The sequence below is a fragment of the Gymnoscopelus braueri genome, assembly GCF_963280865.1.
Source record: "Gymnoscopelus braueri genome assembly, chromosome: 6".
Taxonomy (NCBI): domain Eukaryota; kingdom Metazoa; phylum Chordata; class Actinopteri; order Myctophiformes; family Myctophidae; genus Gymnoscopelus; species Gymnoscopelus braueri.
This window is the reverse complement of record NC_137607.1, coordinates 3891746-3917424: the sequence shown is the minus strand read 5'-3', so window position 1 is coordinate 3917424 and position 25679 is coordinate 3891746. Positions and strand designations below refer to the sequence as shown.

The window sequence follows — 25679 nt, the reverse complement described above, 5'->3', positions numbered from 1 at the left end:
AGACAGGAGACGTAGGCGAGTTGAGGTAGTTTACTAAACTTCACCGTGAGCAGTACACCATTCATTCAACTTCATTCATTCACTGCGAGCAGCATAACAACAACACTACATTAACCCGGAACCGGAAGTACCTATATCCCCATGAGCCTCGCTCTTAAAGGGACAAGCCCTCTTTGGTGAATGTCTCTCAAAGTCTCTCAATGTGGATCACCACACAGGCCCCCCCAGAATTCACCAATACAAAAAGTGCAACCAAATAATTAGTCAGTGAACAGTCCAACAGCCCCGTCCCTTAGTAACACAAAAGAATAGTCAACGTGGTGGGGGACGGATCAAGCGGCCGAAACGACTGCGCTTAACAGGAGGGGAATCAAGGGCGAGAAGTGGCCCCTTCCCTGCCACGGAAGGGGCCAGGGCAGGGACAGAGGTGGGGGCTGAAAGCGGAGGGCGCCCCCGCCGCGGGGGTAGGGCCAACTGAACTGGCTGGTCCTTGTCCAAGTGAGCAGGCTTAAGCCGGTCTATAGTGACCCGCTCTGGCCTGCCCCCCATGTCCACAACAAAGTTTTTAGCGCCCGCCTCCAGGACCCGGAAGGGCCCGTCATAAGGGGGCTGCAGCGGCGTCCGATGGCTGTCGTGCCGGATGAAGACGTACTTTGATGATGGCAGGTCCCTGGGGACGTAGGACTGGGGGAGGCAGTGGCGAGATGTCGGAATGGGAATAAGGGCCTCGGCGACGCCCCGGGACACAGTTCGATGTGAGGCGGCCGACCAGGGAGCCGTGGCATCCGGAAGAAACTCCCCCGGGACCCGCAGTGGCTGGCCGTACACCAGCTCGGCGGACGAGGCCTGGAGGTCCTCCTTGGGGGCAGAGCGAAGACCGAGCATGACCCACGGGAGGCGGTCAACCCAGTCGCTATCCGTAAGGCCGGCCCGAAGAGCGGCCTTCATGTCCCTATGGAACCGCTCACAAAGTCCATTGCCCTGCGGGTTGTATGCCGTAGTGCGGTGGATCTTCACCCCCAGGTGCTCAGCAACTGCAGTCCAGAGCTCCGAGGTGAACTGGGGGCCCCTGTCGCTCGTGATGTCCCCTGGTGTGCCGAAGCGGGCCACCCAGCACCCGATGAACGCCCGAGCCACCTCCGCCGCCGTAGTGGAGGCCAGTGGAACAGCCTCCGGCCACCTGGTGGTCCTGTCCACCATGGTGAAGAGGTGAGTATATCCGTGGGAGGGGGGCAGTGGGCCCACCAGGTCCACATTCACATGGTCGAAACGCCTCTCTGGCACTATAAACGGTGCCAAAGGAGCTTTGGTATGGCGGTGCACTTTTGCGCGCTGGCACGCCACGCACGAACTAGCCCAGGTCCTAACATCCTTCCGGAGGCCAGGCCACACAAACTTGACCCCCACCAGCTTAGTCGAGGCTTTCACACCTGGGTGGGAAAGGCCGTGGATGGTGTCGAAAACCTGGCGCCGCCAGGCTGCAGGTACCATAGGGCGCGGTTGGCCGGTGGAGATGTCGCAGAGGAGAGTTGTGTTGGCTTTGTCGAACACCACCTCCTCCAGCTGCAGTGCAGTAGGGCCCGTCCGGTAGGCTTGAATGTCTGAGTCTGTGGCTTGGTCTGCCGCCATGGCAGCATAATCCAGTCCCAAGTGGACTGACCCGACGACCGCCCGAGAAAGGCAGTCGGCGACGAAGTTGTCCTTGCCCGCCACGTGCTGAATGTCCGTGGTGAACTCGGAGATCGCCGAGAGCTGACGCTGCTGACGCCCTGACCACGGCTCCGAGGTCTTGGCCATGGAGAACGTCAGCGGCTTGTGGTCCACGAAGGCAGTGAACCGGCGGCCCTCCAACAGGAATCTAAAGTGTCTGGTGGCGAGAAACAGACCCAGCAGCTCTCTGTCGAAGGTACTGTATTTCCGCTCGTTGTCGCGGAGCTGCTTGCTGAAAAAGGCCAGTGGCTGCCAGGCACCGCCCACCCACTGCTCGCACACCGCCCCCACTGCGTAGTCAGAGGCGTCAGTTGTTAGGGCGATCGGGGCAGCGGGTGAAGGGTGCGCCAGCAGAGCAGCGTTGGCCAGCGCGGTCTTGGCTGCACTGAAGGCTTTGTCCATCACCGGGGACCAGTCCAACTCATCCTTGGGCACCTTGCCCCGCAGGGCTTCGTACAAGGGGCGCATGAGGTGGGCAGCATGGGGGAGGAAACGGTTGTAAAAGTTCACCATGCCCAGAAACTCCTGCAGAGACTGTACGGTGCGGGGACGAGGAAAACTGGAGACGGCATCCACCCTGGCGGGAAGGGGGGCGGCTCCCTGTGGAGCGACGTGGTGTCCGAGGAAGGTGATGGAGGACTGCCCGAACTGGCACTTGGCCGGGTTAACAATGAGGCCGTGTTCGCTAAGGCGCTCAAACAGCTGCCGGAGGTGCGCCATGTGCTCCTCCATGGACGCACTGGCTACTAGAATGTCATCTAAGTATACAAACAAGAACGGCATGTCTCGGAGCACAGAGTCCATCAGGCGCTGAAACGTCTGCGCCGCCCCCATGAGGCCAAACGGCATCCGCAGGAACTCGAAAAGTCCAAAGGGCGTGATGACAGCTGTCTTTGGCACGTCACGTGGATGGACCGGCACCTGGTGGTACCCGCGCACCAGGTCCACCTTGGAGAAGATGATGGCCCCCGCAAGGTGGGCAGAGAAGTCTTGTATGTGCGGGACCGGGTACCGGTCGGCGGTTGTGGCGTTATTCAGGCGACGGAAATCGCCGCAGGGGCGCCAACCCCCGCCAGCCTTAGCCACCATGTGTAGGGGGGAAGCCCACGGGCTGTTCGAGCGGCGCACAATGCCTAGACGCTCCATGGTGGAAAACTCTCCTCTGGCGATTGCCAGCTTGGCCGTATCGAGGCGCCGAGCCCGGGCATAGACTGGAGGGCCCTCGGTGGTAATATGATGTTCCACGCCGTGCTTAGCCACTGCAGACGAGAACGTGGGTGTGGTGAGGTCAGGGAACCCGGCGAGCAGGCGTTGATATGGATCCCCCGTGGCAAGCGTGTTTAACAGGCAGAGAGCTCCGGCCCCCCCAAGCGTACAACGGTACGAAGCGAAGGAGAGGGCATCGATCAGGCGACAGTTCTTAACATCAACCAGCAGGCTGTAAGCACAGAGGAAGTCCGCACCCAGGAGCGGCGTGGACACAGCAGCCATAACGAAATCCCAGCCGAAACGGCGCCCGCCAAAACACACCTCCACATGCCTGGTGCCGTAAGTCTGTATGGGCGTGCCGTTAGCGGCGTCCATCTGGGGCCCGTGTCCGCCGGCAATGGTGTCCACGGCCTGTGCTGGCAGGATGCTGCGTTGAGCGCCCGAGTCCACCAGCGGCCGCCGGCCAGACACGGAGTCGGTGATGAACAACAGCTTGCAGTCCTGGCCAGCGCCCATAGCTGCTAATGAGCGCTGGCCCTGGCGTTTCCCTGCCCCCTGAAACTACATGGCTTGCGACACTGCTTAGCCTTGGCCCCAAACCTGGCATGGTAATAACAGAGCCCGTCATCTGGTTGGCGTCGGGCTGTCACCGCAGCCGCGGTGTCCGTATAGTCCTCCAGGGGTGGGGTTGAGGTGTCCTGATGGGGCAGCAGCGCATGGACAAACTGCTGCCGGTTGGCCAGGAAAACCCTGTCCGCTTCCGCAGCCAGACCGCGATAGTCCTTGGTGGAGGAGAGGGGGGAACTGGCCATTGCTGTGCGCACCGGCACTGGAAGCTGCCGCAGAAAAAGATGTACGAACAGAAAGGAGGGATCAGCGGATCCCAGCACAGCTAGCATCTTCTCCATCAACTCTGACGGTCTGCGATCACCGAGGCCGTTGAGGGACAGCAAGTGGTCCGCTTTCTCCAGTTCTGACAGTTCGTAAAGTTTCAGAAGGAATGTCTTTAGTGCATCGTACTTGCCGGCTGCCGGTGGATCCTCCAACAGCATCATCGCTCGTGCCGTTGTTGACGCATCCAACGCCGCAACAACATGAAAGTATTTCGTTACATCCTGCGTTATTCCTCTCAGCTGGAATTGAGCTTCAATGTGTTGAAACCACGGTCGTGGATTATGCTGCCAAAAATCGGGCAGCTTGACGGTGGCGGCGTTGATGTTAGCCTGTATATTAGCCGCGACGTTAGCCCCGTTCGGTGCGGGAGCCGCTGCGTCCGCGGGGGCGTCGTCGCCGTTTAACATGTTCGTTTTCTCAGGGTCACCAATGTGGAGGAAGAAACAGCAAGACAGGAGACGTAGGCGAGTTGAGGTAGTTTACTAAACTTCACCGTGAGCAGTACACCATTCATTCAACTTCATTCATTCACTGCGAGCAGCATAACAACAACACTACATTAACCCGGAACCGGAAGTACCTATATCCCCATGAGCCTCGCTCTTAAAGGGACAAGCCCTCTTTGGTGAATGTCTCTCAAAGTCTCTCAATGTGGATCACCACAATAATATAATAATCTGCAGATATAATAATAAATAATAATAAAATAAAGGTACTTATCGACCTGTTCATAGACTATTTTTTCCATGACTTTCGAGATGGAGCTAAGAATAGAAATAGGGCGGTAGTTGCCAGGGTCTAATTGGTTTCCTTTTTTGTACAGAGGGGTCACCCTTGCTTTTTTGAAGTCGTTAGGGACCCGTCCCTGTATGATGGAGAGGTTTATTATGTGAGTTATGATTGGAGCAATGGAGGCGGCTGAGTCTTTTAGAAATTTGGCGGGGATGTTGTCGAGTCCTGTGGCTCTGTGTTGTTGAAGTGCACTCAACTTTTTAAACACCTCATCTGTTGTCACAGGGGAAAGTTTTAAATCATCTTTGCGTACACCTTGTTTTTCGTAAAATGAGTCAACATACTCTTTACCATGTCTCCCAGAGTGAGGGGGTAGTTTTTCCACCAGTTCTGAGGCCACGGTCGTAAAGAATATGTTGAGGATTTTACTCACTTCCCGTTTAGTTGTGGTGAGAGTGTCATTCACCTTGAGGCTTATGTTTGCAAACCTGGTTTTCAATTTCTTGCTGCAGCCTAGTTGGTTGTTGAGTAGCTTCCAAAGCTCTCGTGGTTTGCTTTGATTTTCCTCAATTTTGTCATCAAGGTAACTTTTTTCTGCTAACAGGAGCATGCCATTGACCTTGTTTCTTAGCTTGTTTTTCTATTTTTCGAGTTTAGCTACGTGGGATTCGCGACCTTTGTTAAAGCATTTGGCGAGTTTTATCCTACTTTTATGAAACTCGGAACACTTTTTGTTTCTGACTTTTATGGCAGTAAGGATGTCCGAATTCATCCATGGTACCGAGCGGGTTTTGACCCTGATAGTTTTCATGGGAGCCACACTGTCCAAAATGTTTATGAATTTGGTTTTGAAACCAAGCCAAGATTCGTCTACCTGTGTGCTGTTTAGAACGTCGGACCAATCCTGTTCCTCTAGTCTGTGATCTAAGTCCTCACTCTTGTAGTTTTTGAGGTCTCTGATCGTGACTGATTTGTGGTAACCGGTCTTAGGTTTACGTTTCTTTCTGGTGCAGAAGATCATGTTATGATCAGATATACCACAGGTAGAAACACCACTATTGAGGATTTTGTCCTTGTCCGTTGTTAGAATGAGATCTAAGGTAGTTTGAGTGGAAACACACAGCCTTGTGGGCTGAGTGATCAGCTGGTGGAGTGAGTGCCGATCACAAAACCCCCTGAATGACTTAAACATTGACGCTTCCTTACGGAGCATGTCTATGTTAAAGTCACCAAGAAGTATCGTCTCCGCATGGTCCACCTTAGCTAAACACTCCTCAAGTCTATCATATAAATCAGTCTGGTTAGGAGGTCTGTGTATGGTACCGACTAGCACAGGTTTAGCATGTTTAAAAATGATCTCGACCCACACAGCTTCAATATCTGCATCTTTCAGGTCTTCGCGAAGGATGCTGACATTGTCATTATGTACATACATGCATACACCACCCCCGTTTCTGTTCCTATCTTTTCTGAAAAGTTTGTAGTTTTCAATCTCAATCTCAGAGTCCTTTATCGTATGATCAAGTTTAGTTACAGAGAAAGTTCAAATGTCAACCTTACCATCATAAAACATCTGCTTGATTTGTGTTAGCTTGTCTCCTACAAGGGAATTCATATTGAGGTGAATTATGTGCAAGCCTACACCAAACGATTTGATCATTTGTTCAGTTGAGAAATGATTGTTCACTGAGAGACCACGTTGAGGAGCAGTATCGGGGGGGGAGGGGGGTGTTGTTGTGGCGTGAGCGTCCATCCAGGCCTTTGTTCCGTCGTAAGCAACCAGCTGTGGGGGTTGGGGGGTTGGGGGGGGATGGGTCGCGGGGGCCCCAGCACGGCCTCTGCTATGGGCCCCAGCACAGCCTCTGCTAGGACCCTGGCCGTGGAACGAACCGTAGGTTGAAAACGGTGCATCAGGGCCTCTGCTCCGGTGAAAACAGCTAGGTGACTCCTTGGTTCCGCGTCCTCGGCTACGCTGCATCTCCCGGTTGATCACCGTGGCACGTCGTTGCAGGCGTCCTCGTCGACGGCTGCGGTGGAAACAACGTGGGTGTTTCGGTTGATCATTTGGGTTGATTCGCCTAGTTGAGTTGGCGGGGAGCCATTGGTGTTGTCGACGTAGCTAGCTTCGGTAGCAACGTTGGCTGGGCTAGCTCCGGTGATCCGGAAGTTCTTTGTTACAGCCTGGCTTTGTTTATCCCCGTTGCTAATGGCAACGCGCATATAGGCTACAACCTTGCTGTGTTAAAGGGACTACACCATGAATTTTAACTTTTTCATATTTTTTGTGTGTTTTTGGTCTCCCCTACCTCTCTTCTATCCCCAAAAATACCCCAGTTTGAACACTCAGGCTTTCACAGCAAATCTGGGGTTTTCTGTAAATTGGTCTAAAAACAGGCCAAACTGATTTGGTCCCTGACGTGACGTGACGTGACGTCACGTCACGTCACGTCACGTCACGTCACGTCACGTCACGTCACGTCACGTTACAATCCCTCCCGTTTTTCAGTTCCAACCAAAAATATATATACATATATATATCTTTCTTTTCTTTTCTTTTTTTCTTCTTTTTGTTTTTTACTTTTCCCCACACAGAACCAGGAGATAACATGTATACAAACTGGCTCAATAGCGCCCCGCGCCAAACAGGACAATGTGGTATTGCAGGTGAAAGTGCTTTATAAGCTAGAGAGAAGTTAGTTGGAATGAGTATATCTGAGGCTTGATTTAGGCTCAAACCTTTTGAAAAACGTTTGAGGGACATAAACAATTAAATAATGGTGTAGTCCCTTTAAGTCAGATTAAACCACAGCTAGCTGAAGATGAGGGGTAACATTAATGTTATCTGGAAAATGTTTTAAAACCTGTAACCCCAAATTGTGTTTTTTGTTTGATTAAAGTATTTAATAACCTGTTCTAGTAGTTTATTGCACTCTGCGTATCTCCACAGCTTTTGGCATGAACACAAGGCTTTTTCTCAAATCATCCCCTGTAATTGATACGAAAATATTTTGATAAAAAATGCAAAAGTTCATAGAGGCAAAGCATAAGCAGCAGCAAGAAGAATGAGCAGGTTGAGTTCTGCTCAACACAAAAAAATATTTGTTTCCTCATCAGAAAAATATTCAACCATTTGTCTGTCCGTCAATTCTGTTAGTTATGGTGTGAGACAGATGAGGGAGGCAAAATGAAAACAGCTTAAGATTAATATTTATATGACAAATAAATTGTCTAAATGTCTGTCTGTCTGTCTGTCTGTCTGTCTGTCTGTCTTTGCAGTTGCAGCAGCACAGACACCACTTGAAGAAGAGATGAAGCAGGTTGAGGGAGAGGTCGAGAAGAACAGTAAAAGTAAAGTGCCTCATAATTCTGATCTTCTCTGGTCAAATGTATTTGGAACAGAACAATATGTTCTGGCGTATTACACTAATGGCCAGTTGCAAAGTCAGACCCTGGACAGGTTCATAGGAAGACTCTTTCTAGACACAGGGACTGGATCTCTCTCCATTAGAGACCTCCGCCTCAATGATACTGGTACCTATGAACAATGTAAAGAACAACCCATTATGTGTTAACATCACCAGTGCAGACCTTGTATTTCTCTAAGAGTTTGGCAGTTTGACACACAAGATTTAACACTATAAAAAAAAGAATATTGCTTTTGGTTGAGCAGGTTAATTTTGCATCACAATATTGTTGCCTTTCTGCACAGTGAAAAATCTTTGCTATTCTTTTGGACAGAATATTATTTCTAGGTTTAGAAAATAGGATATTGTAGATATAGCACAATACTTTTATTCATTTCCCTCTTTTAGGTGGTCCTGTTGGAGCCATTGTGGGTGTCATCATCACTGTTAGTATAGCAGTAGCTATAGCTGTATACCTGAGATGGAGAGGGGGAAACAACACTCAGGTAAAATGAAAATCAATCTCCACTTGATTGATTGATGTACTTTTATTTAGTAAGACATGAGAATCACAGTACATGGAAGTACAAATTCACAATACAAGGTCTACTAAACTGGAAGACTCAGTTAAGCACGCAGCTTGTTTAAGATGAGAACCCCATGCACACAAATCATGATGACATATAAGAGACAGACAGATATACACACTACTATACAGAATGTCATACAATCAGCTTTCAGGTTACTGGTATGAAGAGAGAAAAATATATATACAATAGAAGAAAATGAAAGAGGGGGGGGGGGGTAGGTTAAGACTTAGACAGGGGCCATTTTCGAATTGCAGCCTCCTGAAGGTGTATCTTTAGGGTTTGAAAGTGAGTAGGGTTTTACACTCCTTTACTCCTTTTGGTAGGGCATTCCACATTTTTGATGAATAGCATGAGAACGAGTTCATACCCTTAGTTGAGCCAAATCTGGGTTGAACATGATTTGTGGAGCTGCCTCTGGTGTTATGATCATGGACTTCATTAACATTTTGGAAGTATTTTGACAAATACAGGGGGATCCCAATGTTGTGGTGTATCTTGAAGACCAGGCCCATAGCAAGTTGCTGTACTCTGTCCTCAACCCTAAGCCATCCAATCCTAGCAAAATGAGCAGGGGTTAGATGGGTTTTGTGATTGAGGCCAAGAAGTAGCCTTACAAGTTTGTTTTGGGATGTTTGGAGCCTTGTTTTTAAGGCCTTGGAGGTGTTGTGATACCATGAAGTGCATGCATAATCATAATGACCTTGAATGAGGGCCCCTGCAAGAATCTGCAGAGTGTTCTTACTGACTAGACGATCAATCCTCCACAAATAGCGTGTTGTTTGGTTGACATTTTTGATCACTTTTTCGGCATTTTTGTTACCAGAGAGGTTTGCCTCCAAGATGGAGCCCAGGTAGGTAGCCCAGGTAGGTAGGTGACCCACCTTTTATTAACAGTATACATTGTAGGTTGATTATATTGCTGAGTATTTCCTTGCCACTCATGTCATCTCTCCATTCAGCAGGGAACAACAGCTGAACAGGAAACCCTTTAGACCTCAACAGGTACAGTTGCTTGTGTTTTTGTACAGTAGTGATGCAATGAATAGGTTATCCTGATTTGACATAAGACTAACTAGTAATAACTATTCTTATTATAGGTTAATGATGATAATAATACACATTTTTCATTTGAAGCCAATCTAAAAAAAAATGCTATTCTGAGAATTGTCAATGCAATTGTCAATTCATTTTATTTGCAGTTTAATAGGACTGAAGCTGGAATGGAAGGGAAGAAGGTTGTGTCATAAAGGTCTGGTGGTCACTGGCGGTTTGTTACTGTCACTGCCCTCAATAGCTTGACTTGTGCTTTTACGCGTTGTGTTTTATCTTCAATTTTAACCAACAAGTATGATCAGTGGGTTATAAGCAATCTAAATCAACTAAACTAAATGCAGGTAGACAAAATGAAACCCCATTACTCCCTTTGACCTTCGATTGAATCACATCAGAGTATTAGTAATTAGTAATTGAGATATATGCATGGATTAAAGTTCTCAGTCGCCACGACTGATTTCAGTCATTTGGATTCCATAGAAGCCAGCATGTCTTCTATGGAAGCATGTTGCGCAGCGAAAATAGACGATCTACAAGAGCTTGTAGATCGGCCACTTTCACTTCAGTTATTATTTTAAGATTAGAGCATTTGAAGTGTCTAAAAACTAACAATATGTTCGGAAGCATATTCTATAAAATCTTAATAGTCTCCGATATTTCATATAAAAGCAAATGTTTACGCCTCAATCTGTGCTTTATTCACCTGGTTGGCACTATGTAGAACAGCAGGTGCTTCATTCACCTGGTTGGCACTAAGTAGAACAGCAGGTGCTTCATTCACCTGGTTGGCACTATGTAGAACAGCAGGTGCTTTATTCACCTGATTGGCACTATGTAGAAAAGCAGAAACGATATGACTAAAACATCATAAACATCATAATTTTACATAATTTACTGAGGAACGGCGCTAGTATGGGGGGGGGGGCTCCTTTCGCACTGTTTCACAAATCACACATTTTCAGTCGTGAGATTTTATTTTGCTTTCATCCATGTATATGTATTTCCATTATTTGAGTATTTTGTCATTTTTATTTGACAGGCGGAAACCCCTGTCAAATGTATAATAATATGTTTTAAGTATAGAGGGTTTAAATTGACAGGCCTGAAGAAAATATATATTTGCACTTACTGTACTGTCTACACACTCAGTATGTAGTGATAGTGGGAAGCTATGTGGAATGGTATTACTTGACTTACGGCGAGCATTCGACACGGTGAACCACATTAGACTTCTCAATAAGCTTGAGGCCCTGGGGGCAGACAGGGCAGCATGCAAATGGTTTCAATCCTACCTAACGGATCGCGAACAGAGGGTAGAGGTAAATGGTGTTTTGTCTGATTTAAGCATCATGAAATGTGGTGTTCCTCAGGGAAGCATTCTAGGCCCAGCACTGTTTTTGGTATACGTGAATGATATGACAGACGCCTGTAACTGTGATTTGTTCTTGTATGCCGATGATTCTGCTCTGCTGATGTCCCATAAGGAACAATCCACACTGGAGAGTTCCCTGAGTGAGGAATTGACAAATGTTAATTCCTGGCTTATAGATAACAAGTTATCTCTACACACAGGGAAGTCAGAATCAATTCTGTTTGGCTCTAAAATCAAATTAGGAAAGAGCCCTGTTTTCAAGGCCAAATTAAATTCTGACTACATTGAAGCAAAATCATCGGTGAAATACCTGGGATGTATCTTGGAGGGTAATCTAGATGGCCGAAATATGGCCAGCAAGGTATTGAGCAAAGTCTCCGGATTGACTAAATTTCTGGCAAGGACAGCAAGGTACTTGGATAGGGAGACAAAACAGGTGGTGGCCAATTCTCTTATTATGTGCCATTTTGATTTTGCATGTACATCTTGGTTCGAGGGCTTAATGAAATCCCTCAAAACAAAGCTACAGTCAGCTCAGAATAGACTGATCAGGGTCATTCTAGGGTTAGAACCCAGATCCCATATAGGTAGGATCCAGTTTAGAGAACTCAACTGGCTCCCAGTGGAATCCAGGGTAACCATGGCCAGATTGACCATGGTTCATAAGATAATATATGGCGAGGTCCCCATATTTTTAAAGACATGTTTTACTCAGAGAAGCGAAGTACACCATTTTTTCACCAGAGCCAGTGTAGCAGATGTGAGCCATCCGGCTTTTAAAAGTAAACTAGGCAGGGAATCATTTACTTACATAGGAGCCACACAGTGGAATGACCTCGAAAACAGTGTCAAACTGACAACCAATCTGAGGACTTTTAAATACAAAACGAAATCATGTCTATTAGAAAAGGTTCCCCTATAGAGGGTCTTTAGACTAGGAAAGATAAGGTAGCACTTGTTTGTGTACTGTGTATGTTACATGTGTTCTTGTATTGTTTGTATGTATGTACTGTAAATGTTACTTGTGTTTTGTATTGTTGTGTAATGTGTATGTCACTTGTGTCTATGTAGTGTTTCGGTAGTTATATGTGTTTTGTATTGTACTGTATTTTTAACGTATTGATTGTTAATTGTAAGAGGACCTCAACGGAAATAAGTCTCAGGACTTTCTTGTGTTATCCTCGAACTGCGGTGACCATGTGGTTTTTGGCTTTTCAAATAAATCAAATCAAATCAAAAAATGTAGACAGGGACTGGGGACGTCCAAGAGCTTTTCCTCACTTTAAAGTGGTGTTACACTTTAAAACACTTCTGGTGTCATTTTAACATCTACTCAGGCTTTAGTTTTGATTGATTCAATATATAGATATTTATTCATTATGCTAGTGTGGGATGGCTCAGGGTAGAGGACAGAGTACAGCAACTTGTAATGGGCCACTACACCACAAACACACCCATGTACCTAGAATGAAGTCCACAATCACAACACCAGAGGGAGCTCCACAAATCATGTTCAACCCATATTTGTCTCTAACAATGGATTAAATGTGTTCTACTGCTATGTCACAAAAATGTGGAACGCCCTACCAACAGTTATACAAAATGCGAATCCTTACTCTCCTTAAAAACTGCTCTTACTGCACATATTTATATATATTTTCGATCTCTACTTTTTTTACATGATGTTTTGCATATATGAGTATTGCATATTTGTCTGCCATTAAATGTTTTGATGAATTGAGTACAAAGGACCCCAATGGAAGCTTGGGTCTTCGCTTTAAAATCCTCTTAACAGACCTTGTATTGAACTGTACTTCCCTCTGCTTGGGAAAAAAAAAAAAATGTTTTTAATAAAGAAATTGTACAAATACTGTCTGTCTGTATATACATACATGTTATGTTTTAGGAACCATTATTGAGGGCTGTAAAAATGTAAAATTACACTGAATGCTAATTGCCCGGTTCTACCCAGTTAAGTTCAGATATAATGACTGACTGAAGGCCCTTTTCATGCTCATAAAAAAAATTCAACCAAGTTCAGTGATCACTGATCAGCTGCACCTTGAAGAAGACCCTAAACCAATGATGGGTTTGGTTCAATTAAGCAATATCTTTAACCAGGCCATCACACCTGTAGCTGCCGCAGGTTCAACAAATGTCCACGCATCATACTGATGTCTTTTCTGGTATTTTATTTACATATGGCTTCTCCAAACTCCTCCAAACAGTCACCATTAAGACACCGTGAAAACTATAAAAGAAATAAAACATACATTTGTTCAGTTATTGATTCCATAGTCATTGTGAAGCAGTCCTCTTGATTATTAAGTCCACACAGGTGCATCCAATTATTGCCATGTTACACTGACTGAAGTCTCTCAAACAAAGTTTACAGTTGTACACAATAATAACACATTTACCGTGTGCGCCTCTTGAACCTTGTGCAGAACTGTAACAATATTATCACTCTCTGGAGTTTCTCATAGACCTCTCTGTGTCAACTCTGCTTGCTTCTGACTTGATTGACAAGCTTCACTCTGACCCAATTTACCGTAAACCCTCTAAGCAATGGGCACAGCGTTTTTACCTTAAATCTTGTACTATATAAACCTTTTGTATATATTTATTGTAACTTTTAGTACTATTTATTCATAATGAAATGAACCTTTTATCCAGAGTGTACATGAACTTTACATAAACAAAACATATTTATATTTATAATATAACTGAAACCACTGTATCTCCTTCTGGGGCAGTTAAAACACACCTCAACAAAGACTTCAAGACTTCTGCTTTCATGTCCTTTGTCCTGTGTCTCCCTCTTGTGGACATTTGCTCTAGTGGCAGGATAGCATTCCTTACTTACAGAGTTGAAGTGGTGGTCTATTACATTGGTTCTCAAAGTGGGGTCCGGGGACCCCCAGGGGTCCTTGGGGGGCTCCCCAGCAAAATGTGTTAATATAGCATCACAATAATTTTAACCTTTTATACTTTGACTATTCAAATATAGCAGATATACAAGCTCATAGCGTGGCACTGAGTGCCGCGCTATGAGCTTGTAGATCTGCTATTTTTTGAAAAAGGGCGTTTTTTTGCAAATCTTTGAATATATATTTTTTAAAGCCAACATTTGTAACTCAAATGTTTGCTTCTGGGGGTCCCTGGAACAACATATTTTGAGATGGGGGTCCGCGGTCAAATGCATATCATTTGGGGGGTCCTTGACATGAAAAGGTTTGAGAACCACTGGTCTATTAAGCCTATAAGTATCCATTCTAGGATTTTTGTAAAGTCATTCATGAGCATCTTATGTTGGAAGAAAACATCAATATCTACTCATAATGATCAAAGTTCTCATGTTATTACAGATTGACTTTTGCACTTTTTTAATACTGGCTATACCAAGAGGTGAAGAGAAGACCAATGATTTGTTATTTAAAATGATGTGTTTTTTAGTTTCTTATGCTACTGAAGAAGAACTTGATGAGGATCTCTCCCTCCTCTTCAAGTTTCCTCAAAGCCAAACTAAACAAGACAAACATGCAAGGAACAGATTGAAAGCTCACACAGTCCATGAGTCCATTCCAAAGGGCAGCTTCTCAGTGGTGATGTTGGACATCTGTACTCACCTTCAAAATGCTCCAATTTTTAAAGCTCTGGGATTTACATGAATGTTTGCAGTTTGGCTCCTCAGCACCAAAGGCGGAGGATGTCATGTGCGTTAATTTGTTTCTTTGGACATTCCATCTGTGCAGGGGTCATCATTGCCATGCTGGCTTGTGGTGGACATTTTTGCCATGGACATTCAAATGAGAATATTACCAGAAACACATAAAGAGCTATAGCCTTAAACGACCTTCATAGGTCTGTAACTCTGAGAGTGCACAAATGGAACCAATAAATGGACCGTACTCTCTAGATTTACGGGGGTCCTTGAAAATAAAAAGTTTGATAACCACTGTACTAGTGGACTCCTAATGTGCGTCATAGTAAATCAGTGTCATACATATTCTGAGGAAAACCTGGAGACTGACACTCAGTAATTGGGTCTTATGATCAAATTAAGAACATTATAATGTTATGTAAAAAGGACACATTGATGACCCCTGTGCCATTCCTGGTAATCACTCAGCTTGCAGCTCATGGCCAGAAGGCAGTAGACACCAAGGTGGAGAGAATGGGAAAGATATTTCTGATAAAATCTAAGAAAGAGTCCCATCACTTCTCTGACCTGGGGACTGGAGTGTCATCATCAAAGTGGCAGCAAGTTGCTGCCGGTGGTGACCGACCCATATATCGACCCATGGAGGCCAGGGGTGAGGTTGATTGAAGGCCATCACAATGGTACCCCTGATGGTAGAAACTTTAGAAAGTGCTCAATAGGGGAAACATGCAGAGACTGCATTGAAAACAAATATATTATTAGCCTATTATTATATTAAATATTGGTATTATTGTTATTAGGCTACATATTTTTTATACAACAGGGTTGTATGACATCACAATATTATAACAAGTCGACAAAAAGGAACTGGTAAATCATGATAATAAATAAAGACACAAATGGAAGAAAACACATAAATAGATAAAAAACATGACAAGACAAAATAAAAAACAAAATAATTAACATTAATATTTTGAAATTGTCCTTGTATTGTATCCATAATGCCTACATTCATATAAATATACTGTATATTTCCATACATAAACATACAGTATACATACATATTGTTTTATTTTCTTTTTTCACAAACACAGACAACAAACAAATAAGTTATTAATACATCAATAAAACAACATCAGAGCCAGGGGGATTTACTAACAGAAAATTAAAGAGTGAACACAAAAGGACAATTATTTTTTTTAGTCATAAATTGTTTTAATATACTGCTTGGCTTCAATCTCAAATACAATGAAAGAGGGTTTGGAATGAGTACATTTTTATTCATGATTATGAAATTTAGCTAGAATAATTATCAAATTAATTGCGAATACCTCATTTTTCTCATTATTATTACTATTATTATTGAAGCCAAACAGTACATGTTGTATTGTTGTTGTTGTTGTTGTTGTTGTTAATGACAATCCTGGGCATCATCACATGCACAGCTTTTTACGACGGTCGGCGCGTGTTGACGGCATCACTTGACGTGGCCCGTCAACAGAACACAACAATGGCGGACACCGTGGAGGAAGAAGAAGTTCTGACAGGCAGCTGGTAAGAACCTGTCTCTCTCTCTGTCTGTCTGTCTCTCTCTCTGTCTGTCTGTCTGTCTCTCTGACTGTCTGACGATGACTGTAAGCTGTATATTTAATACATAATATTTATGACGTTTAATCATAATGCATGATAGGGACGAGCTGATCAATTATGCTCAGCTGTGTGAAAGAAGGGCCTCTTTCTCTGGTGTTTCGACCAGGTGGGCGTGGTTTGTGAGGCACAGTGTTTGTGAGGTTAGGTTAGGGCAGTGGTTCTCAAAGTGTGGTCCGGGGACCCCCTGGGGTCCTTGTTGAGGGGGTTCCAGGGGGTCCCCAGCTAAATGATGGATACTAGTGAGGAACCAAATGGACCCTTATGGGTCTGTAACTCAGAGAGTGTACAAATGGAACCAAATGGACCCTTATGGGTCTGTAACTCTGAGAGTGTACAAATGGAACCAAATGGACCCGTAAGGGTCCATTTGGTTCCATTTGTACACTCTCTGAGTTAAATTAACATAGATTTTATAATATAAATTGGGGTCCCAGGGATAGAAATGCCATTAAATGGGGGTCCGTAGCCCTAATGCATGTCAAACTGGGGGTCCTTTAAATTAAAATGATTAAGAATCACTGCTAGAGCCGTAACAAATCTTCTCTTATATGGGGGTCCCTGGCATATCCTTTCAAATAGGGGTCCTTGGGCTAATAAGTGTCAATTTGGGGGTCCTTGACATGAGTAAGGTTGAAAACCACTGGGTTAGGTTTAGGCATGTAACCACGCCCACCTGGGCGAAACACCAAAGAAAGAGGGAGTCCCGAAGGCTAACACACCGTTAGCCTGTTAGCCGCTAATTGTTAGCTTACGATTATATGGAAAGGTAAAATAATAATGAATAAACTGAAGGATGAAAAACCAAATGAATGAATTTAACATGTCTGTAATCTGCTCTCTTTGTGTCTTTGTGGAGGGACTATTGTTGAGTTTCAGAGAAGCTTATTGTTAATGTTTAATAGTATATCCAGTGGTGGGAAAAGTACTCACATTTTGTACTTACTTGCAGTATTAATACTCAGTTACAAGTCTGGAAATCAAAATTTACTTGAGTAAAAGTCCAAAAGTATTGGTATCAAAATGTACCAAAAGCAAAAGTACTCATTATGCAGAATATGTTGTTTCACAAGGCATCATTATGTATAAAATGTATTGGATATTTTGAAAGTAGACAAAGTGTTAAATAGGTGGTTAATGTATGTTTTGTAATAATAATCAAAATATACAAAGCAACTAGTGAGTTGTCAAATAATTGTTGTGGAGTAAAAGTATAATATTTGCCTCTGAGATGTAGTGGAGTAAAAGTATGACATTGGAAATACTCCAGTAAAGTAAAAGTTTTACTAAACTTGTTCTTAAGTACAATACTTGAGTAAATGTACTTGGTTACTTTACACCACTGATTAATGCACAGTTGTCTTTATGGTCAAGTAGTTCTGTGCATGGAATGACTTGTTCACAGTGTGATACAAGATTTAAAAAAAGAGTATGACTGCATAACATAAGTTAAAAAAAAATATATATATACATGTATATATATGTCTTTAAAGAAGGGATTGAAAGATGACGCTGCAGTTTATGTTTATGTTTGTTCATTAAAGGATCCCTATTAGAGACACATGAATGAGCCTCTAGTCTTCCAGGGTCCTTGTTGGCAGTGAGAGACAAGATTAAAAGGACAGCTTTTCTTGTATGATTTCATAAACCAGTGGTTCTCAAAAACAAAAAACAGGGTCCAGTCCAGGGTCTCTTGAGGTCGTTGCAAGTGGACCCTTACAGGTCTGCAACTTTGATATTGATTATTAGACCACAGAGACATCCCAGTTAATACGATTTCTATCTCTGACTGAGACTATGGGACCCTAATCTACACGATAAAAATCATCAGTGTAGATTTAGCTCTCTCTCTGAAAGAGTGTACAAATGGAACCGAATGGACTCTCAATGTGTACGCCCTACAGTAGTGCTAGCGTTCACACTGTGAATGCATGTATTAAATCTACCATAGTCTTGATCCAATACATTGACCATCATGTTTTACTGCAGTTTATGATATGTATTGTGATGTTTCTTTTTGCCTGGACCCCAGGTAGAATAGTCTCCACTGTGGTTTAGACCAGTGGTTCTCAAAGTGGGGTCCGGGGACCCCCAGGGGTCCCTGAGGGAGTTTCAGGGGGTCCCCAGCTAAATGATAGATAGGAGTCTGTCAAATGGACCCTTATGGGTCTGTAACTCTGAGAGTGTACAAATGGAACCAAATGGACCCTAACGGGTCCATTTGGTTCCATTTGTACACTCTCAGAGTTAAATTAACATTGATTTTACAACATAAATTGGGGTCCCAGAGTTAGAAATGCCATTAAATGGGGGTCCGTAGCCCTAATGCATGTCAAACTGGGGGTCCTTGAAATTAAAATGGTTGAGAATCACTGCTAGAGCCGTAAAAAATCTTCTCTTATGGGGGTCCCTGGCATATCTTTTCAAATGGGGGGTCCGCGGGCTAATAAGTGTCAATTTGGGGGTCCTTGACATTAAAAAGTTTGAGAACCACTGGTGTAGACTAATGGGGATCCTTAATAAACAACAATGTGTGTGTGTGTGTGTGTGTGTGTGTGTGCTGGTTGTGCGGTCTGCTCAGGGACCAGGATCTGGCCGAGGCCTTGGACTCTGGGGGTTCTGACATGGAGATGGAGCGAGGTATGGTCCAGGTCCAGGAGATCCCTGCTCAACAGAGAGCCAAGACGTGGAAGGTGGGTGTCCGTAGAATGAAAGAATTACTATCCGCGCCCTCTTGAGAGGTGTCTGGATTCTTTCATGAAGATTAGCACAGCAGCAGCAGCTGTCTTTACCTCGAGAAACGGACACGTTTCGGCACGTAGGCCTTCCTCAGCGTTCCAAACGGTGTCGGTAGAAAGCGTGACTGTTTTGATTGCCTCTGTCAATAATGTAAAGCAGGGGTCTTCAACAGGGGGTACGGGACCCCTAGGGGGTCCTCAGAGTTGCTACAGGAGGTCCGCCAAATCTCTGTGTGATAGGATCATTGTTTTTTACATTAACCACTTGAACCCTAGCATCCCTATTCTAAGGACAACTTTAGCCGAAAATAGCAGATCTACAAGCTCACAACGCCTCGCAGCGCGAGGCGTTGTGAGCTTGTAGATCGGCTATTTTCGACAAAGAGGGGAAAAAAGAGCAGACCAAGTACAGAGTGAAAGTTTACCAAGTATTGATGGTTTAAGTCCTTAAATGTCTGAAAATACACATTAACATGAATCCAACATCTATGAAAAAGCTTTAATCTGCAACACAATGCAGACATGCAAAAGTGTCACTTTTCAGCTACAGTCACCTTTTTGAACCCAAATAGGGCAATTGTGTGACACCTGACCCGAAAGAAAACAACATGTTGTCACCTTTTTCACCTCGGGGCTGTTTGCATGCCTGACAATGTTATGTAATATATATAGAGGGAGTCCCTGCTTCATCTCTCTCTCAGTTAGGGGGTCCTTGGCCTGAAGAGGTTGAAGACCCCTGCGGTGTAGAGGGAAAAAAGAGACCAGGTACAGTCCTTTACAATGTAAAGGACTGTATGTCACCAAGAATCTCCTCTCTATCTCTCTCTCTTGCTTCATCTTTATCCTGTGTTACTGAAGAGGTCTGGTCTCAGTAAATACATACAGTACATTGATTAAATGATAGCTCTGGTATTGACATTAATATGTGGATTATTTTAGTCCCAAGTCTGGTTACACTTAACATCCCTCTATACTTGGTAATCTTGACCGAGGGTGGCTCTGTACCTGGTCTCTGTTTTTCCCTCTACACCAAATCCCCATGCCGAAAATAGCCGATCTACAAGCCTATCTACAAGCCCACAACGTGCTGTGACTCAGTGTTGTGGCGAATTTCCCCCCCAGAATAGGGATGCTAGGGTTCGTGTGGTTAAAAAACACTGAAAACTGAACTCGATTGTTCTAAAACTACACATCATTGATTTGACCGGTGTTGTTGTAGTGTTTCACGCCTAAAGCCATACGTTTACAAATTGAGAGAGACAGAAGTCGGCAATGATTCAGCGACCCGCAGAGTACATTCACAGTCTGATGAATCCCTCGTTCTTGATTCGGTACATGAGTCACGACCACATTTAGAACAGAGTCCTCTTAAAAGATTCATCGGGACCGTTTGGAACAAAAGTGGAAGATGGTTATTTTTGTCCCGGGCAATCTGACAAAGCCTCGATATGAAATTCTATCCATATTGATGTCTTGTTCATCAGAGATGGCCCGCCAGTCTGTTAGCGAAGCTTTCAGTCTTCTATCTTATATCTTTGCAAGTTCCCCACGTGTCTCTCACGCTTGATTTATACTCACCCCAAAAATAGCCGATGTACAAGCTCTCAACGCGTTGCAGCGCAACGTGTTGAGAGCTTGTACATCGGCTATTTTTGGTCCACGACAGGCTTCATTGTCTGTACAGCTAACAGTGAATGCCGTCTCTGTACGTTGGGTTGTATTCTGAATCAGTAAACACTTCCTCTCTTGTATTGGCAGATTGCGCTGAACGTCGCCGGAAAGGGAGACAGTCTGTCTCCGTGGGACGGAGTACTGGACCTGCCAGAACAGACTCTGATTCACAACCGCAGCCAACAGCTGATCGGTGAGTGGTGACCCCCCCCCCCTGTGTGTGTGACTGTCATTCGCCAGACTAGCGTAAGAAATGTGTGGAAATGCTAGGCGAGACGAATACGTTAGCCAATCAGCACTCGGTCTCGCTTAAAGCTGAACTTATAGTAACTTTCCTCTTCTACCCCGCCCGGATTTGAACCCTGTTTCCTGCGCAAGTGCTGGCATTTTTTACCATTGAGCTAATAGAGCCTGTCTGCTTGCTCTGGGGAGAAATTGAATCTTGACCATCGGGTCACAATTCGTGTCAGATCCTGTGTCTAGGTGAGACATGACCTTTGACACCATCTAAATGTCTCATTACAAGAGCAGGGAGACAAAATACAACCACCCCCATGGTATAAGTTATATTGTATTAACATACTCTACCATACGGACTGGACAACATTACATATTATTCATAAAATTTTTTTTAATGACTAATAGGTCGTCCCGGAAGTACAAAAGGTCTTTTATGATTTTGAAATACAAATATATAATTTATTACATAGATAATAATGCTGCCATACAACGCCATTAACATTCTGCACTGGACAACAGAACACTCCTTGTTGCAACTTGTGATCCACCTTTTAATAAGATAAGATAAGATAAACCTTTATAGATCTGAGTGAGGACATTTGGGAGGTCCTTGCAGCAACAACAGCCGTAAAATGAAACACAGGAGAGGTACAGGTTAGGGCTTTCACCAACTAGTCGACTAGTATAACCACTAGTCGACTTTGTTGGTACTAGTCAAATAGTTGAAAAAAAGAAAAGATTTTTTTATTTTTATTTTTTTAATGCCATAGTAATGGCCCATCTTACTATTATTATTATCCTCCTGACTTTATTTTTTATCAAAAGGGGGTCAAAAGTATGCCCAATAAAAGCCTATTATTGGGCATTGGGGATCCTTGGAGACGGTGCTGTGCTGCTGTGCCAGAAGCGCTTCCCTTAAAACGCCACAAAATTAAGGGCAGGAGGATAATAATAATAGTAATATAGTAGTACGATGGCATTAAAAAAATGCCCCCCCCCCCCCTAAAAAAAAAAAAAAAAAAAAAAAGGTTTTATTTATTTTTATGTAAATTTTGACTAGTCGACTACTACTTGGTGAAATGAGTCGACTAGTAAAAATCATTAGTTGTGAATGCCCTAGTACAGGTAAGAGTAGAGAGATAAGATTATAAAAAAAATGATACTTTGAGTCTGACACTAGACATCTGTACATGATCTGACTTGAGATATGTACGTATATGTATATTCAATCAATACATATTTAACCCATTAAGACCTGAGGTTCCGATTCTACAAAATGTCTTCTAAATCCTAACAGTTTTTTGAAAAAACGTATGTTGCTATGTCAGTGGTTTTCAAACTTTTTAATGTCAAGGACCCCCAACATCCCCCAACATCAAAGTATATGTATTTGACCGCGGACCCCCCCATCTCAAAATATGTTGTTCCAGGAAGCAAAGATTTGAGTTACAAATGTTCGCTTTAAAAATATAATATATTCAAAGATTTGCACAAATGTTCTTGATTTTTCAAAAAATAGCAGATCTACAAGCTCATAGCGCGGCACTCGCGCTATGAGCTTGTATATCTGCTATTTTTGAATAGCCAAAGTGTAAAATAATGCTTTTTTAGCTCAAAGCTAAAAATGACACAGATGCGTGCCAGGTCTTAATGGGTTAAATGTAACAATCTCTAATCTCTAATCTGTGAATATATATATATATATATATATATATATATATGAGACTGATACAGTGTCAGCTGGCCTTCAACAGTGGGTATCTGGAAGGTCTATCAACAACAGTGAATGTAAGAGGGAATAATATGCGAGTCACATAACGGCCATCCATAACACTCCATCATAACAGGATGCATCCTTTTATGATGGAGCCCACGGTTCCTCGAGGCCGAGGTAGATCATCGGGTTACAAACGACCCCTAAAGAAATGTGTGAGTTGAATGTTAATTAACCTGCTGGTCCTAGCATTGTACACACACACACACACACACACACAGCACCTAGTCAGTAACACTGCAGTATGTTAGGACACCCTCCTCCTCCCACCCAGGAAATGAAGTCATGCAGCCTGGAGGAGAGGGTGTACTAGTAGTAGTGTGTAGAACAATGGTGTGGTGACCTTTTTTTTTTTTAAATCCACCCCTCCTCGTCCATTAGTTTGTTATTACAATGGGGTTCTGGTGTGTCATCCTGTCGGTGCACATTCCACACAACATACTGTACATACATTAGGCACAAGGCCTGCTCATGGCAGTAGAATGTCACTGCATCAGGTAGGTAGGGATGCAAATGATCGTTTTTAGGACCAAAAGGAAAATTCTTGTCCTAAAATGAGTGCAGAAACATAATTGCCTTGATGTATGTAACATTAACGAGCATCAGCTGGACACACACACACACACACACACACACACACACACACACACACACACACACCTCCACTCTGCAGAGCTCTATGGATATGATTAAGGATTACTGTGTTATTATGGTAATCTCACATTTGATATCACACACACACCATACCTGTAACTTTCACAAGCCCCCAAAAAAGAAAAAAGCCAATTAATGGACTAATTGTTAACATCCCTAGTATCTCTAGCATCAGGTGCTGAAAGTGACTGAAAAAGGAACCCCTATTTGTAACTATACCTTTCAAGACGGGAACCCCTTCTGGGGTTGTTGTTACTATGTAAAGTATATAGCAACATAATGTTTTTGTAATTTTTTAATACATATTTGAAGTTTTAAAAAAAATAATTAATTGACGCCCTACTTGATCATACTACAGCGTCACACAAAAGCATCAAAAGTAGCAGATCTACAAGCTCGACGTTTTCTAGCTTGTAGATCTGCTACTTATGCACATTTGTAATTTGAATCCTCAAAAGTCACAGTTCGGGACATAATGCGGTTTCCACCCTGACAGAGACCATATTAACCCCCGGCGTCCCTATTTCGGGCATGCCGTTCCAGGCGAAGATTCTCTAAAATAGCCTAGGCGTATTGTGCTTAATAATTCATAGTGCTCCATCGTCTGCCCGGTGTCACATGGCGAAAATAGAAGAACCAGAAGCTGATCTGCTATTTTTGCACTGGTAGCACTTTATTGGTCAACAAACAACAGTGGTCAGTCTCATATTCACAGCAGGTTATAGATTATACATTGATGCGTATATTTATTGATAGAATGTGTACGTTAACTCGGATCAAGTGCAGATGTCTAGCATTATGCTCAAAGTCTATATAGTTTATATTTTTATTTGATCTTATTCTCTACTCTTAAAGGTAGGGTAAGTGATTTTTGATGGTCAAAATAAGTGTTAAATAGCTCTATATTCTGATAGTACTCATTGCTATAGAGTGTTTGTTCAGTAACAGGAGTCTCCATGTCTCTCCAGCTCTTTATTAACACATGGTGTGCCAGAGGTTTATTAAAATAGGGCACGTTCAGTGCCTGCATTTCTTCCATCCACTTACGTTGATATGTTTCGTGCTGTAGAAGGCCCGACGCGGAAGTGCATGTAAACAAAGCGTGCGTGCGAGACGGCGGAGGGTCCCGACTAACGCCTGGAACAATAATATTTCTAACGCGATCCTCCATTGCAGAGTGATCGCCGATCGAAAACGGCTCGCTTCCACCACGTTAAAAAGAAATGGAGATATTAAGCTTCTAGTCAAGGAGTTAACATTGGAGCGGACGACCGGAAGCATTTTTGACATGGATCCACATACGGCCTCTCCTTCTCAGAGACTCCTTGGATGATCCCAAAGTTTCGTTAGAGCGCCCCACGTGGGAAAAAAATATATTTTTAAATGGGCCAAAAACGGTCCGGACCGTTTATGGCACTCAATGTGTTAAACAGAAAATGATTTTTTTTTGGTCGGAATACCAATTTTATCCAATCAGGATAGAGAACTCAGGATACAGATTAAACAAGTGAAATTGTAAGTGATGACACAAAGAAATGAGCAGAACAAATTGGAACTGGAACACTATGAAAATGAGCTGATAAATGGGTACTCTCTCCTGATTGGCTGAAATGTTGTCACCTACCTGAACATTCATTTTCTTTTTATTAAAGGGCTGGAGAGACAGGGAGACCCCTGTGACTGAACAAACACACTATAGCAATGATTACTATCACAATATAGTGCTTTAACCTTTTAATACAAAACTTTTTGTTTTAACCAACAAATATCACTTACCCTACCTTTTAACGTACCACTCCTGTTTCATTCTTACAGCTGTTGCTACTCTGACCCCATGAATCTCCCCACGCAGATCATTAGAGATTCTCTTAGTTATTATTATAGGGTGGATCCCACCCATGTAATAATAAATGACACAAACAAATAATTTTGTGCTTCAACTTTGTTATATCTGAGATTCTGTGTCACCAGAGAGGTGTGATTTTATATGCCTGCGAAGACCTGTTAGTCTTTAAGCCATGCTGAGTGCTGCTAGGTTTGAGTACTATCTACCATATAGTTACTTAGTTGGTAGCACTTAATCGTTTTTTTGGCGCTCTTGTTTACTTGACTGCGTATATACCCTGTTGTTGCTGACCAGAGTTGATGTAGACTGCTGGTAGGACTGATCAATAATGAATAGAGATAGATCAGGGGAAGGCAACCATTTTCTGTAAGATCAACTGACTTGACACGCTGGTTTGAATGTGATCCCCAACAAATCATGTTGGCAGTGGCCGCGGTGCAAATGAGCACAGGCAGCAGATGGCAAAGCATAAGGGCAGGCC

The 25679-nt window shown here is 43.6% G+C and overlaps 2 protein-coding genes across 6 annotated transcripts in view; both read left to right on the top strand.

Moving 5' to 3' along the window:
• Window positions 1-12793, top strand: part of LOC308087392 (programmed cell death 1 ligand 1-like) — a 142014-nt gene extending 129221 nt beyond the window's left edge. The window contains exons 6-7 of one of the 2 annotated variants that reach the window (XM_080431195.1): window positions 9502-9541; window positions 9739-12793. In XM_080431195.1, coding sequence (XP_080287321.1) covers window positions 9502-9531 — 30 coding nt within the window. In that variant the 3' untranslated portion in view covers window positions 9532-9541; window positions 9739-12793. Of the gene's footprint in view, window positions 1-9498; window positions 9542-9738 lie in introns of both variants that reach the window. The other variant, XM_080431194.1, reaches the window with a different exon arrangement.
• Window positions 12794-16080: 3287 nt separating this feature from the next.
• tbc1d23 (TBC1 domain family, member 23) overlaps window positions 16081-25679 on the top strand; it is a 43848-nt gene continuing 34249 nt past the window's right edge. For 3 of the 4 annotated variants that reach the window (XR_013933326.1, XM_080431183.1, XM_080431182.1), the window contains exons 1-3: window positions 16081-16182; window positions 18857-18968; window positions 20772-20877. Coding sequence is in view for 2 of the 4 variants with exons in the window: in XM_080431183.1 (XP_080287309.1) it covers window positions 16139-16182; window positions 18857-18968; window positions 20772-20877 (262 nt within the window). In the remaining 2 variants the exon portion in view is untranslated. Of the gene's footprint in view, window positions 16183-18856; window positions 18969-20771; window positions 20901-25679 lie in introns of those variants that run through there. The other variant, XM_080431184.1, reaches the window with a different exon arrangement.